At 36.7% G+C, this 16001-nt stretch overlaps 1 protein-coding gene across 1 annotated transcript in view; it reads right to left on the bottom strand.

The window, feature by feature from the left end:
• Nucleotides 1–16001, bottom strand: part of LOC120525719 (calpain-1 catalytic subunit-like) — a 119952-nt gene that overhangs the window by 70653 nt on the left and 33298 nt on the right. Inside the window, exon 5 of the mRNA XM_039748256.1 lies at nt 13559–13692. Within this exon, the coding sequence (XP_039604190.1) occupies nt 13559–13692 (134 nt within the window). The remainder of the gene's footprint in view (nt 1–13558; nt 13693–16001) is intronic.

Here is a 16001-nt window from a genome sequence, read left to right as displayed (position 1 = left end):
TTGAACTCACCCTCCTTCACCAGCTGTACTCCCTACAACACCATTCCTATGACCTCCCTCTCATTCACTCTCATGTATTATTTCTTGTTCCTACTGACCTTCATTCCTTTCCTCCCTAGAGCATATCTCCACCTCTCCAGGGTCTCCTTGACCTGCTCCATACTTTGTCAATCAAGTCAAGTCAGGTCAGGTCAGGTTGGGGAGCATGCATTGGTACAGAGTGTTGCCGCACCCACCACCTGACGAAACAGCTCAGGATCCTGTTTGGCAACCCCCAAGGCAAACATGTGGTCCAGTCCCACCTTCCGGAAATGACCATCTATCTGCTGTAGCCAGATGTTACAAGGGTGTCCCCTTGGTCTGCTCCAGCTGCTCGGGACCCCAACAATGAAGATCCTGCAAGCCGGATCACCCTTGGGTAATCGCGCCACATGGCCGTAGTGCTGTAACTGACTCTCCCTCACAATGTAGGTAATGTGCCTCATTTGAGACTCATTTGACACAAAGTGAAACCAGCAGTACCCAAGGATTCTCTGAACAGACACAGTACTAAAAGGAACCCAGTCTTTTTCTCTCGATAGTGTCCATGTCTCAGAACTATATAGCAAGACAGGAAGCTGCAGGACTCTAAAGCATTGGACATTCATCCTTTTGCACACACACCCCTTTCCAGCAACCTCATGGCCCCCCATGCTCTTCCAATTTGTCTACTGACTTCATAGGAAGAGTCATCAGTGACAAGAATGGCTCTACTGAGGTAAGTGAACCTCAGGTCGACACTGTCTCCACAAACAGACAAACTGCTAATAGCTGTGCCCAAGAGGTCATCAAAGGCCCGGATCTTGGTTTTTATACAGGACACTTGCAAACCCAGACACTCAGACTCCTCACTTAGTCTCTTGAAAGCCCCAATCAGAGTCTTCATTAACTCCGTGAAGATAACACCATTGTCCTCAAAGTCAAGATCATTGAATCTTTCTTCAACCACTGATGGCCCATAGCCACTGGACCCCACAATCTTGCCCAACACCCAGACAATGCAAGAATTGAACAACCATGATATCTTGCAACTCTGAGGGCATCCTGCAAAGTCTCAGGATGTCCCACAAGACAGCTCGATCAACTGAGTTAAACTGTATCCAGCCCTGCAAGTGGTCCTCCAACTTGCAGGGAAGTAATGAGGGTTGGTGGCAGGATTGGCACTCCAGTCACCATAAAAATAACTTCATGCAGCTCTGAAATGACAGACAGGAGTCCTTTCTACTCTCTGCGGGAGTAGCTCTGCTGTGCCACCCATAGGAAGGCTGCTTACATTATGAAGGGAATTGAGGAAAGCCCTTGGGAGCCCCTTCCAGAGAAGAGTCATAACCGTCAGAGAGCCAATGGGGTCAGGCCTGTTGGGGATCAGAACTGGTGTGGTGCTGAGGTGTCACCAGCTGCATGGCAACACTCAGGTCCCAATTTGAGGCAGCCCATCCGGATAGGCACGTGTAATAACTTGTTGATTCAATACATTGTACTGAAAATAGCAACGAAACATTTACAATAATCGCAAACAAAGTAAAATAAAGCATTGTACTGTACACTACGTAGTTCATATTAGTCTTTGCAAGACAATGCTCTCTGAGAGAATCCTTTAGTAGCCTTATGAAAATATTCCTTGAAAAATTTTGTTGCAAACAACATTCATACCCCTACTTAAAAGATAAGATACTCCTCACCAGATTTTATTTAGAGCATTAACACAATACACAGGGCAGTCTTCCTTGTTGCTGTCTTCAGGATATACCTATTTTTCATCGATACTTCCAGCTAAAGCATTGATAAATCTCCCGAGCACCACTTAAGAAGCAACTGCATGCAGGTTACTGGTCACTCTTAAACACAGAAAGGAAGATGGAAATGTTTTTATGCAAGAAACAGCACACTCAATAAGACATCAGTGCACTATCACACCTCTAGTAGTTTCACAATTTAAGGTGGTAACAGGGTATTTACAAATTATCCTAGAGAAAAAAAAGATTTTTTTTAATATAAACCAATCAAGCTTTTTACTTTAAAGGAAGGAAAAACGACTGGAGTGTAGTAGCTCACCAGACCCACACTGAGCATTGGATAAAATAATTACTGTAATAATGTTGCCAACAGACAATAAAAAGTTCTTCATATTGATAAACAGTGACAGTTGGGTAGTTCCAGGGCCTCACTGCCTTGATTACCTGATAAAAAAAATGCCATTCTGATGATTCATGGTGTAGTCAGGGATAAAAATAATACCTGTAACTAATGTGTTATTGTGATCTGTAAACCATCTTTTTAAAATACATAATTATATTTTAGGAATGCACTGTCATTTAATACATAAATATTTACTACCTTAGAAGGTGGATTTTTTCGTTCAAAAAACTAAGGTGTGCCCAAAGATTAAAATAACTAGATGTTACTGTTTCTGTGGGCTTATTAGTTTTAATGCAAGCAATTTAATCTTACTTGCAGTATTACATGTTACCCTAATACTCAGTGAGTTACTGATTGTGGTCATAGGAAGCAAACTGGATTTTGTAGTTTTTTTTACCTTTTTTGATTAGCAGAAAACGCATTTCAAATGTTAATATTAACTAATGATGGTCAGCCAGAAGAGTAAATGGACTACTTAGTGTAAATAGTTAATAAATCTTAGTGAACAATATGCTTATAAAGCTAATACTAATGTTCTTATTGGTCATCAGAAATATTCTGTAAATAGTTAAAATGAACTATCACATGAAATGTCTTAAAAGAATATGATGTAATGTTAGAAGTGATTGGTTAATTTTCAACAATGATACTGTTCTAAGGGTATAACATAGCATATACTGTACCTCAGTCACTTATTAAAACTGCCTTGCGATGGACTGGCAAACTGTCCAGGGTTTGTTCCTGCCTTGTGCCCTGTGCTAGCTTGAATGGGGCTGTGTGTGCCTAGAACCACGGACTGTGCATTAAATACTACTGCCTGAGTCAAGTGACGTTTTGACATTCAAGCATCTTCCCATAACCCCCCAGCCAAAACATTACTACTCATATGATGATATACTTAATCCACACATAACACTATGTATAGTCTGGTCTCTAGGTATTTGGATATTGAAAATAGTGTTCATAATTTTGGATCTTTGCCTCACCACAAAGGATTTGTAGCAAAGAAATGAAGACAAAACCAATCAAGGGGTTTAACAAAAATATTATGTGTGCTGTTTAGAAAAGACAGAAATTTTTAAAAATGGTAATCTATTTCCAAGGGCTCAAAAGAATATGGACAAATCAACATAATTATAAATAAAATTAAATATTTTGAAAATCCTTTGCACTCAATGACTGTGAAGTCTGGAACCCATGGCCTTCTCCAAGTGCTGGGTTTTTACCCTAGTTATATTTTTCCTTGTGGTAAGCCCTCTGTATTTAACTTCATGACGTTTTCTCTTGATTGTAGACATTTACAATGATATGTCTACCTCCCGCATCATGTTGTTGGTTTGGCTAAATGTTGCGAAGGGGTCATTCTTCATCAAGGACAGAATTCTGCAATCTTGAAGATCAGTACTCTTCTGTGGTTTTCCAAATCTTCTGGTGTTGCTGAGTTCACCGGTGCATTCCTTCTATTTAAGAATGTACCAAATGGTTGATTTGAGCACTCCTTGTGTTTCACCTGTCTCCCTCAAGGGTTTGTTTTGCTTTCTCAAAATAATAATGGATTGTTTTTACTTGCATGGACAGCTCTTTGGACCTCATATTGAGGGTTCACAGTGACAGCTTCTAAATACAAATTTCAAATTTGGAATCAATTCCAGATATTCTACCTGCTTAATAATTAATGAAATAATGAGGGACCTGCTCCCACCAGGTTTTCAGTCAAATGTCTATATACTTTTGACCCCCGGAAAATGGGGGGTAAGGGGGATTTGCATACAAATGCCTGTCACTCCTAAACGTCCCATATAATATTTTAGAACCCCTTGAAGTAAGGCTGAAAGTCTATACTTCAATCACATAATGATTTTTTTTTAATTTCAAATCCATTTTGGTGGTGTACAGAGCCAAAATTATGAAAATGGTGTGCACTGTCCAAATACGTACTGTATGGACCTGACTGTATATTGCAATGCAGGCTTCAAAATACATTGCATCCTAATAATGATGGACAAAATAATTTAAAATATATAAACAGAAATATTTTTGAAAAAAAATGTGAACATACTGTATGTGAACACAAAATATACATTGTTCATTGCTTCCATTTGACACACCTCAAATATTTTTGTTATGTTTTGCGATTGTGAAATTCAATTTGAAATAAAACTCAGTTATTTGACTTATCTTGTATGCTTCTCTATTAGGTACTTGTACTTTTTAATTAAACAAATATGGTGTAAACTTAATCAATGTGTAACAGACATTGTACATATGACTGATACCTTAATAACATTCCAGAAATTAACACACTTTTACAAAATGATATAATCAATAAGCACACAATATGATATGTGCAAAATTAGAAAAATGAGTGCCAATGTCATGTACTGGTATGCAGCATTGAAAGGCCCTTCTTCCCTTTGATTCTTGGGTGGTTGCAGCATGAATTATATTCTGTGAAATTTGAAACTTTTAAAACAAAAATATTTTTCATGATATTTAAAAGCAGCTATAAATAGAACACTGGATTTGTATATATATGTGTATGTAATTCTTATGGTTCATACTTAACTGTCATTTTTTGTATTGTGTTTTTTATGCATGGAATGCGTATGCACAGGTCCACAATAAAGACATCTGACAGGAAGTCTTTATTGAACAACTATCCAGAAGCATTTACTAATGCATAACAATGGTAACTGATTATACGCTGCTTTCAGCCAATTAGTCCAGCTTAGGGTACAAAGTGTTTTTAACATGCAACCATACGCCAAACCTGTGAGTAATCAGCTGCGCTGTGCTCCTTCTGCTTATGACAACTAGGATACCTGAACTAGGGATAAAAATTGTGTTTAGATATGGAAATAACTGAATGAAAACTTTGAACTTCTGTACTGTGGCATAGAGCTGACACTGTTGCCAAAATGTTGCTCAAGGTGATTGATTTGTTGCTTCACCCCACATGTCAGTCCTGTCTTAGACAATGCTTCAATTGAACATATAATTTTGGAAGATCCTGCTGAAACGTTGCAAAAGAACTGTATTGTCCTATAGGCTTTCTCATTTGCTTTGTTTATAGGAGTATATGAAGTATTTAAAAGCATGATAAATATATCCTTTCTTACGATAGTGTTCAACTATAGCATTATACAGAATATTTTGTGGTTGAGAGCACTTCAGGGAAAAGCCACTGGGTCACACTAAACTGGATTGAGGCATATCTCACAGGTGGATTACATTGAACTCCGGCTAAAAGAAATCAGAATTCATTTGATTTTGACTGCAGCTGATACTCTTCATTATTAGAAGCTTATCTATCCATCCATCCATCCATCCACCCAACTGTTTAAAAGCCTACACTAAATTGACTAAGTGATTTCTTTTAAGGGTTTGGAGTTCAAAATGAAATTCAAAGTGCTCAAGGTCCTCACTTTGCCTGTACAGGCATTTGCTCAAACAACATGAATCCAATGGACTTTCCACTTTCCATACCAAACACAGGCAGCAGGACTTACTCAGAAAATGAAAATATTAGACAAAAAATAAAAATATTAAACTAAAATCTGATTGGACACACTTAAATTAAAAAGTAGAGTAAAATTCTGAAACAACATATACTTAGTTTGACTAATCATTTGCTGGCTCATCTATATATTTTTCTTGACATTAAAATGCAAGAAAATAGCCGCCACTGTATGTCTACAGTTAAACTATCAGTTAAACCCTTTTGGAAAAGTAATCAGAACATCAGAAAGGATTGAGATACAGGTAAGAATTTCAGAGATGATTCTCTTAGGAACAATTGGTAATATAGGGAGAGAATGGAAGGTCTGCTGCACAAATACCATGTAACAACTTCAACCTTATACAATGAAATGTTGAAGGTAGTTGAGTGTAGATTAGAAATACATAAAAATACAGATTTGATTAAACACAAAGTAAAAAAAAAATCAAACTAATATGCAACAGACTGGTTACAACTGCGTGTTTTCTTGAGGCCAAATGTTAATTCAGAAAGTTTTTCTTATCTCCCTGTGCATGAACAACACAGTGACCCTATTGAATTTGGGGTTCCTTAGTAAACAGAACCACAGTACCTTCATAAAAAAATATCTATTTTTAACAAAAATTCTCCATGTAAAATATAAGATCCTTAGGGCATAAAAAGTTGCCTGAAACAACAAAGCAATCCAAGGCATCCATGTCCCAAAAACAGAAATCCAGAAGAGAAGTTGGAAAACAGCAAGAATTCAAAATCTTGTTAATCCACAGAAATAAATGCAATAACAATAATCACAAGAACTCACAACACCACCAAGCATATTCAATGAACCACAAGGGACTGTGGGTTTTCTTCATCTTTTATAGGGCTGGGGCAGTCCCTTGATGGTGATGGGTATGTGGCAAAACACATGGCACATAGGTAAAGACACAAGAAACTAAACAATCAACAATGTTAACCCTAAAAAATAAAAAAAAAGACATAAATGATAAGTTTGAACTCAGCCCTGGAAACATAAACATAACTGAACCCAAATGCTCTGACAATTACCACAGTTAGAGTGAAATACAGCATGAGCATTAGATTAGGTGTGCTGCCAAAACTAACTAGAATCACCACTGTAAGTTTCAAATGTTCTTCTAAATGTATATTTGCTTAAAACAGCCATTGCTTTGAATTTATTTACTGTTTATGGATTATAGCAAGTATGGAAGTAAAAGGTGTTTTTTGGTTTAAGCTAGTATTATGTGGTTAATAAGTTCACAAAAAAGAAAGACAAAGACAAATGCTGTGAATAACAGTATTTTTTAAGGTGGCAAAGATTTATATGATAATGAAAATGGCTTTGGACTATCTTAGCTTTATGATAAAACTATTTTACACTCTGCATCATTAGAGTATGTTTTTCTTCTCTGTGTGATGATGGGAAGCTATGTAGTATATTAATTATACTGTCTAGTGTAAATGATTACATGGCATTCATATCTGGTAATTACTGTATGTGGTTAGGCAATCTGCTATCAAGGGATCAGATGAGTTGCCAATTTATTAACACCATATATGCTCACGTATAAGTTGATTCTTGAAACCCAAAAAATCAATCATAAAATCAGACCCCAACTTATACACTCGTTCAAAAATGTGACACTTAATCTTTTTTTAACATCTTCTTGCCTTCTCTAATCTTGCATCAGTTTCTCAGACGCATTAAATTTTGTTGCAGAAGCACAGTTACCAATTTCTTTCACTACTTCAACAACGTTTAATTTAAAACCAGCTTTATATTTTCTTCAGATCGAATGCTCCATCATAGATAAGGAATGCTCTTACGATAAGGGTGTGTGAGGGTGTGAGATACAAAAAACCCATATCAGTGCAAACTTTGCTTCGGAATAGTTCGATTACAGTGATCCCACCTCGATCTTGGGGGTTGCATTCCAGAACCACCCACAAATGGTGAAAATCCACGAAGTAAAAACCATATGTTTATATTGTTATTTTTATATTGTCACTCTTGTGTCACAAATTTGCACAGAAACACAGGAGGTTGTAGAGACAGAGACTTTGAAACACTGCAAACAAACATTTGTCTCTTTTTCAAAAGTTTAAACTGTGCTCCATGACAAAACAGAGATGACAGTTCCGTCTCACAATTAAAGAAATGCAAACATATCTTCCTCTTCAAAGGAGTGTGCATCAGGAGCAGAAATTGTCAGAGAGAGAGACAGAGAGAGAAAAGCAAACAATCAAAAATCAATAGGTGCTTTTAAGTATGCGAAGCACTGCCCGACAAAGCAGCCGCAAGGAAGGGGGCAATGTGAAGGTAGTCTTTCAGCATGTTTTAGAGGAGCGTCCGTATCCTCTAGGCCAGTGTGCGAACAGCCGCTCTGCTTACGCAGAGAGAGAGAGAAAGAGAAAAGCAAACAATCAAAAATCATTAGATGCTGTTAGAGCTTTTAAGTATGCGAAGCACCGCGTGGGAAGCATATCGTTTATCATTGAGGAGTTGTATTTAATACGTAATACGTGCTCTGATTGCGTAGCTTCTCAGCCATCCACCAATAGCGTCCCTTGTATGAAATCAACTGGGCAAACCAACTGAGGAAGCATGTACTATAAATTAAAAGACCCATTGTCCACAGAAATCAGCAAACCAGCGAAAAATCTGTGATATATATTTAGATATGCTTACATATAAAATCCGCGATGAAGCCATGAAAGTCGAAGCTCAATACAGTGAGGGATCCGTCTGGTCACGTAGGCGCAATAGAGAGCGAGAGAGAGAAAGAGATTAGGAGCATATGCTGACACAGCGCATTACCACACCCACTTAAAAAAAAAGGCAGTGTGCTCCATGGTTACTCTCTCAGGTGGGCGTTAGCATATCATAATCCCTTATATCAATAGCATTTCCGCATTCGACTTATACGACCAACATTATAAAATACCAGAAATTTTACTGTAAAATCAAATCCCGACTTATCCGCAGGAGAACTTATCCGCAAGTATATGCAGTACATGGAATGAAAAACAAAAACTTTGTGTTTTGGTTTTACTTAACTGACAGGAAGGTATCACACGAAAGTTATCATCGTATGAATCATTTTGAGTGTACTTTAAAGGGTTAATATCTGAACTGATTTTATTTAGAAATATTTCTTTCAAAGTAAGAGAAATTAGGTATAAGTGTGTCACACACATGCAGATGGGAGGCAGCTAATGGGCTCAAAAGAAGACAATGTCCCAGTGGGGCAGAGTGCACTAATCTTTTCTCTTATCTCAGACCAAATATGGAAAATTCTGCCTTGTTCCCAAGATGTCACTTCCAGTTCCACCCCAGAAGATGCCACATTCAGACCAACAGAATGACATAATTTCCACATCCCAAAAAGTCGTAGCCCGATGACCTCATTTCCAGTTCTGGTCCCAAGATCCCTTTTCCTGCTTTTCAACTATATATCCTTCATGTTTCCTAACCTGATCAGTTCTGTTTTGGACTCTAGTCTGTAAAGTCCATTTTTTCTCAACCATTTTATATGTGCAGACAATTCTCAAGTATGTGGGAGGCTGCCCCAAACATGTTTGTTGTGTCAAGGCTTGATTATTTACCAAAAGTGATCAGTCAAAATATGACTCTGGGAAAATAATCATTGATTTCGGTTTATACAGGTGACATCTACACGACGTGATTAGGTCAACTGCCATAAATCCTGTAGATGCCCCAAATCCCAGAGAGATACTAAAAGAAAGTTTGAGCTGGTAAAACCAAGTACAAAAAACTCCATATCAGGTGCTTTTGGGTATATATGTTGCTAAAAGCTACCTCAAACTACAGGTAAAAGTGATGCAATTTAGATTTTTGGTGTATTTCCATTTTTTTTGTTTGACTATTCAAATTAATTTTGCAATTGATCCAATCAACACAAACTCAACATGAGTATGCATAGATACCTAAGCTGAATGTGCTTTGTGTGCTCAAAATTTGCCAAAAGATGTGACCAAATAGTCCACCATGAACACCAACAGCATGCTAGCTGCTTCACTATTGAACAATATTTGCAGTGCAGGACAATTTTTTAATTTCTTAGCTCTTGACTGTCATGAACTGCTTTCAAATTATTTTTTTCTTGCTTTATTTTCACTTTTTTAGATTTATTTTTTCTGTTTTATTCATTTCTGATTTTTTTTTTCTGGAATTTTCTTGTTTTAAGGGTCCTAAAAATGTTTCACATTTTCCTGTGATGCTATTTTGTTTCCCAGAGATGCTGTCATTTTGTGCAGTGAGGTTTTAGCGCTTGCTATTGTGTTGCTATGGCCAGAGTCATTCTGCAAGTGTCATCAAGGGTCAAGGGTATAAAGGTCAGCTCCTGATACTTCCTGGTTTCAGAGATTCAATAACAGACATTCCCTCTTGGTATGTGCCTTCATGTTTGATTTTGTGGTTTAATAGTATTCTTGCTTTATTTTCCGACTTTAATTTTTGCCTATGACCATCTAGACATGGAGCAAGTGAATTTTATAAACGTGACCATTAATTTAACCCCTGAGCTGAAATATGAAAAGAACAAAAAACTTTAGGATATTAAGGAAACCAATCACCATTCAGGAAATTGTAAGTATGTCCAAGGAAGACTGTCAAGAGTTTGCAAGAAAATCTTGATCAACAGATGGAATCAAATGGTCATAAGAACAGGAAGCTGAAGCTAAGCTATTCATTCAAGTGTGAGTTTAGTAATGACATGTAGGAGCAAGCACATTAATGAACAGCACAACATCTCTGACCTATATGAGTTAGCAAGTTGCATGAGAGAATTTCCTTTTGTGTGCATCTGGAGGCTTAGAAGATACAGGGAGACCAAGAGTACTTAAGTATGCTTGTAGGATGGTTTGCGTAAAAAAAAATAATTATCCACAGGAAAATTTTACTGCTCAAGACATAGAAGAGATTCTCATTTATGTTTAATTTAAGAATTAGTTTTATTACAGATGTTTCTCATAAAACTCCATAGAAGAAATAGCTTTAGACAAAAAGGAGACAACTGAGGTAAAATAAGTCAAATTAAGAATTTGGTTTGAAAAGCATAACATATTTTGTGAGATCTCTTTATAGTCTTGTTTTAATCTCTTTCACATCTTCAAATTTTCATTTATTATTGGATTGATGTCTCAGTCTAAGGCAGGGGTTCTCAAACCCAGTCCTGGGGGCCCACTGTGGCTGCAGGTTTTTGTTCCAACCAGATTCCTAATCAGTGACAACACCTGATAACACTGATCTCATTTAATTAGCTGGCATTATTTATCTTTTATTCTACATTCAGAAAAGCACAGCATCATGATTTTTACATTTATAGGAAATTTAGAAATATTTCTGTTTTTGCTATGGATTTAAATGCTTAACTCTCTTTTTATTACATTTCACCCTTTCTCTGTGCAGTTTGCTCCCTTCATTGAATCTTAATAATGTCAATTAAAAACAAGCAGAGCAGAAACCCAAGCAAACAACACTCAATTGTGAAAGGCTGCAACTACTTTAGCGTCAGCCCCGCAAAGTAGTAAATAACGGATTAATTAAACAATTAGAACACATAGAAAAGTAGAATGACAATCGAGATGAAAATACTGTTAAAAAGAAAAAAATACATATAACTGCTTAGTACATTTTAATACTTTTTTTTTAACAAACTTAGTTTTCTAATTTGTATATTGTTCCCAAAACAGGGAATCTGGGAAACAGTTCACTTAATTAGCCCAGGAGTCCAATTAAAAACAGAGGCTGGTTGGAACAAAAACCTGCAGCCACAGTGGACCCTCAGGACCGAGTTTGAGAACCTCTGGTCTAAGGTAACTTTCAACATTAGAGATACAATTGGTTACATTTCTTTCGTTCTTCCCAATTGGAGCACAGGCAGGTGAGGTGGCTTGCTCATGGTGTCAGTAGCTGGATTTGATTATTATGATTTAATTGGAGCACGGTGGTATAAATTAGAGCAACTAATAGTGTTATTAAGGACTACAATTTTGTAATCACAGTAAAATGTTATACCACAAACAGCTACCCATACATTTCAGAAGAAATTACTAAGCACACAATACAAAAAAATCTGAGCTCATTGTATGACTTTGGTGAGATCTCCACTGAACCTCAAGAGAAGAACTGGTGAGACTACCAGGGTATTATTTCTCAGAAGCAAAATCTGAGAAGCATGAGACAAAAGAAACTTTCTCCATTTTATGTCTTTCTGATCTCATTGATGTTTAGGAGAAACCAAAAAGATATTAAGGGACTCTTTTCTGAGTTCGCATTCCTAACTGATTAGGATATTAAGTGTACAATGTAAAATTTATTGGTCAGTGTAATACAATGGTTAATGCTGATGCCCATTATATCCTGTTAGATGGTACAGCTACTTAAGATTTAAAGAAGGATGCTACCCTGGCCAATTCATGACTTCACAAAAGTGGACCTGCTTATTGTGTTTTATAAAGATATTTTCTCTTCAGAAGTTAAACTAACATTAGCAATCAAGTTTGTTATGATGTGTTTTTTGTGATGTACTTTTGCCAATCACTTCTGTCTTTTTCCTATTCATTAGTTTTGGAATTATTATTTTTTATTATTATGTTTTGACGTCACTATGACACTTTTTTGTTTAATAGCCATTTTCAGGGCTTTGAATTATTTTTGATATCTGAGAACATGTTGCTAATAGCAACAGAATAACTTGTAACATGACAGAAGATTCCTTTACTTTATCTCTTGATTTTCATTATCTCAGAGGATATTAAAGGTGCTTCCACAAAGATTTTGCATTAGCACTTTGCTCGTTTCCTTAACCTTGGTTTTGCATCTTCTGTATTAGGCTTTGATGTGTTTTGACCCCTTGCATGGTCCCTGCTTATGATTTGTCTGTTACTATTCAGTGCCTTTATCCCCCAGTCTGTCCCTCTCTAATTATTCACAGAACACACACCATTCTTTAAAATGTCTTTATCAGCTCAAAGTGCAATAGTCTTTTTAGAAACTGGAGTATCCTATCCTTGCCAGCTGGGTATGACCATTATGATCTAGTTTAAAGACAAATAATGGACAAATTGTTATACTTAGTGTAACACTGAGGAATAATCAGAGATTAGAAAAAATTACAAGAGGGGATATAAAACTCAAGGATGGTAATCGAAACTAAACAAACAAAAACAAAAAAAACAAAAATACAATTGCAGAAAAATAAAATCTCTCACAAAGGTCTTTTCTTTATTTTCAACAAAGAAAAGTCACACCAATTGCCATTTTTTATAACCTGTTATGTGGCACATATATCCTGTGCCTATTAATCACACAGCATCATAGTGACCAGATACACTAAATGGCACCACACATGAAAATCAACCATACAAAATGATAACAAAAAGACAATATCCAAAGATTATAAAAATAATAAATAACCAACCAAGGCATTAATCTACATGTTCCTGACAGGGTACAGGATAAATGATGTACTTTTCAATAAAAATTGTAAAAAGCATTATTTTGGGGAGTATGTGTTCTCTGCACAGTGAGTCAGAGAGCTAACCTATTGAGAAGATGGTTTAAGACACCTGTTAAGGCAATATTATTAATATTAATGTATGGCTTTGTGTTAGTTGAGAGATTGCTGCACTTTGCAAGGTATCTAAGCAATTAGTATGGCTTGGGGAATGTGGTTTTTTCAAGCTTTCCCTCGGTTTATTTTATTGAATGTAGAAAAAGCCTGCAAAGCTCTACATTGAGCTACATAGATATCAGTGAATCAACTCTGAGCAAGCAATGTTCTTTTGTTTCACTCTACTCTTTTTCTACAAGTGGAAAATAAGCTAAATATGTTTAAAAAAAAATCATTTACTTACTTAGCATATGCTTTTTCAAGCAAAGGAGGCCAGAACTCATTTAACGTTTTAGGTGAAACAAACAGGTATTTCCCATCAAGAATAGGCAATTTGTCGTCGATCACCACGTCCACCCACTTTCCAAAATACCAAAACTGAAATGAAAAAGAAGCATGTAGCCCATAAGTGAAGGTAAATATATAAAGTTAATTGTAAATGTTTAATTTCTTCTAAAAAAATGAAGTATGCAAATTAAAACATTATGTTCTGGAACTCCTGTAGCAAAATTAAGTTTACTTCTTAAATCATACTAGTTTTACGAGGTTTAATAGTTTAATTTTTTAATCTGTAGAGGAATCTTGGAACTCTGAAGAACTGTTGCAAATGAGAAGATGTAGCATCAGTGTGTGATTTTTCCCTCACACCCACAAAATAAGTTCAACTTATGCAGCAGTTATTCTAGTGTCAATGTGTGCATCTAAGCTCCACACAGTGCATTTGTTTCTTTGTTTCTCTCTCATTCTCTCTCTCACTCCGTTCCCCCATTTCATTCATTCATAAATCCTGTGTTTCCCGTACTTGGTCCAAGTGTACCACAGTACTTTCTATTTATTGTTCCAACTTATTAATTAAGAGAGGACAACATCTCTATTTCACATTTGTGCTTCTAGACTCAAAGAACATTTGGAATTTCATTGATGTTGTCAATAAAGAAATTCCCTATCTGTTTGTTGAGCTTGTCTATTAAATGTATCTAAAATATTTGTGTTGAGGGACAGTAAGTTACATAATCTTTGTAAGAATTTACTGATTTTTTTTCACAATATCCATTTTTAATATAGCATCTTGATAATGGGCACAAAGATTTAAAAGGATGTTATTGTGGAAGACCCAGTTAGGACAAGAATTGTAGATCATTGAACAACAGGAGCTGTGCAAGAAAACTCTGCTAATAAAAGGCTCAGTGATCCTGGAGTTAGTAGCAGAGTGAAAGGTAAGGGATGTACTTGAAGTAGGAAGAAAAGCCAGATCAAGTAGAGAAGGTGGAAGATGAGAACAAGTGGAAAAATTACTGAAGATACTGAGGCAGGACAGTGGACCAGCTACTCCACCTGGACAGATTTAGCAAAGATGGGATTTTACTTATCCTGTTTATTGTGTTACTCTCTCTGTTCCTTTCTGCCTTGCAGTAAGGAGACCCGGGTTCGCTTCCTGGGTCCTCTGCATGGAGTTTGCATGCTCTCTCCCCGTTTCTTCTGGGTGCTCTGGTTTCCTCCCATAGTCCAAAAACATGCAGATTAGGTGCATTGGCAATCCTAAATTGTCCCTAGTGTGTGCTTGGTATGTGTCCTGCAGTGGGTTGGCGCCCTGCCCAGGGATTTGTTCCTGCCTTGCGCCCTGTGCTGGCTGGGACTGGCTCCAGAACAGACCCCTGTGACCCTGTAATTATGATATAGCGAGTTGGATAATGGATGGATGTAGTTAGTTGGTTAACATATACCTGTCCTGATTCATAAAAAATAAGATATTTGATGCTGAATGGAACTCCCAACAGATTTTCTGACTTCAACATCTGAGTTTTTAGCTAAACATTTGACATCACTGCAGCAGGACACTGAATCAGTGGTACATGCAAACAGTCCTCAGTGTGACAAGGGAGCTAAACATGAAGGAAGAGGGAGTCACTGCCGAACCGCAACTGGCACTAGTGGAAGGAAGCAGGGTCTCTGAACTGGGACTCTCCACGTTTTCTGAAAACATAGCATTCAATCCTCAATACTGGTTATCCTTGATCTGTGCAATAAAATGGATGAGCTTTGATTACTTATAAGCTCTAGAACTGACTATTCATTCACTGCAATGTTTTGCTTTACTGCAACTTGGCTGGATGATTTAATTTGTAGCAAGGCTGTCCATCTTCCTGGGTACAATCTTTTTAGACACGATCAAAATAATGACTGATGCAACAAATGTAAAGGTGGCGGAGTGTGTTTCTTTATTAACAAATTGTGTTGCATAGATTTTAATGTGCTGGGATGAAGCTTCTCAACTCATGTGGAATTTCTGACAATTAATTGCAAAACATTTTACCTGCTAAGAGAATTCACATGTGTCATTCTAATTGGAGTTTACATGCTCCCTAAAAGAAATAGCACTACTACAATGCAGCTTTTTGTTGATTAGGTGTTAGGTGCTGAGAATAAATACCCAGATTCCACAGATTAGCATCTTTAGTGACTTTAATAGTCCTACAATAGTATCTGAGCTTCCCAAATGCAAACAGCTGGTGAAATGTGCAATTAGAAAGGAGAAAACTCTAGATCACTGTTATAGCACTATTTCTGATGCTTACTCTGTCATTTCACTGGTCCCTTTGGGAAACTCTTACAATGTCATTGTATTTCTTGTCCATTTATATAAACAGTAATTGATATCAATTTAACCAGATATAAAAACAGTGCAT

This window comes from Polypterus senegalus, chromosome 3 (genome assembly GCF_016835505.1).
Source record: "Polypterus senegalus isolate Bchr_013 chromosome 3, ASM1683550v1, whole genome shotgun sequence".
In the NCBI taxonomy this organism is placed as follows: Eukaryota; Metazoa; Chordata; class Cladistia; order Polypteriformes; family Polypteridae; genus Polypterus; species Polypterus senegalus.
The sequence above is the reverse complement of the archived record's forward strand: the minus strand, read 5'-3'. Positions and strand labels throughout refer to the sequence as shown.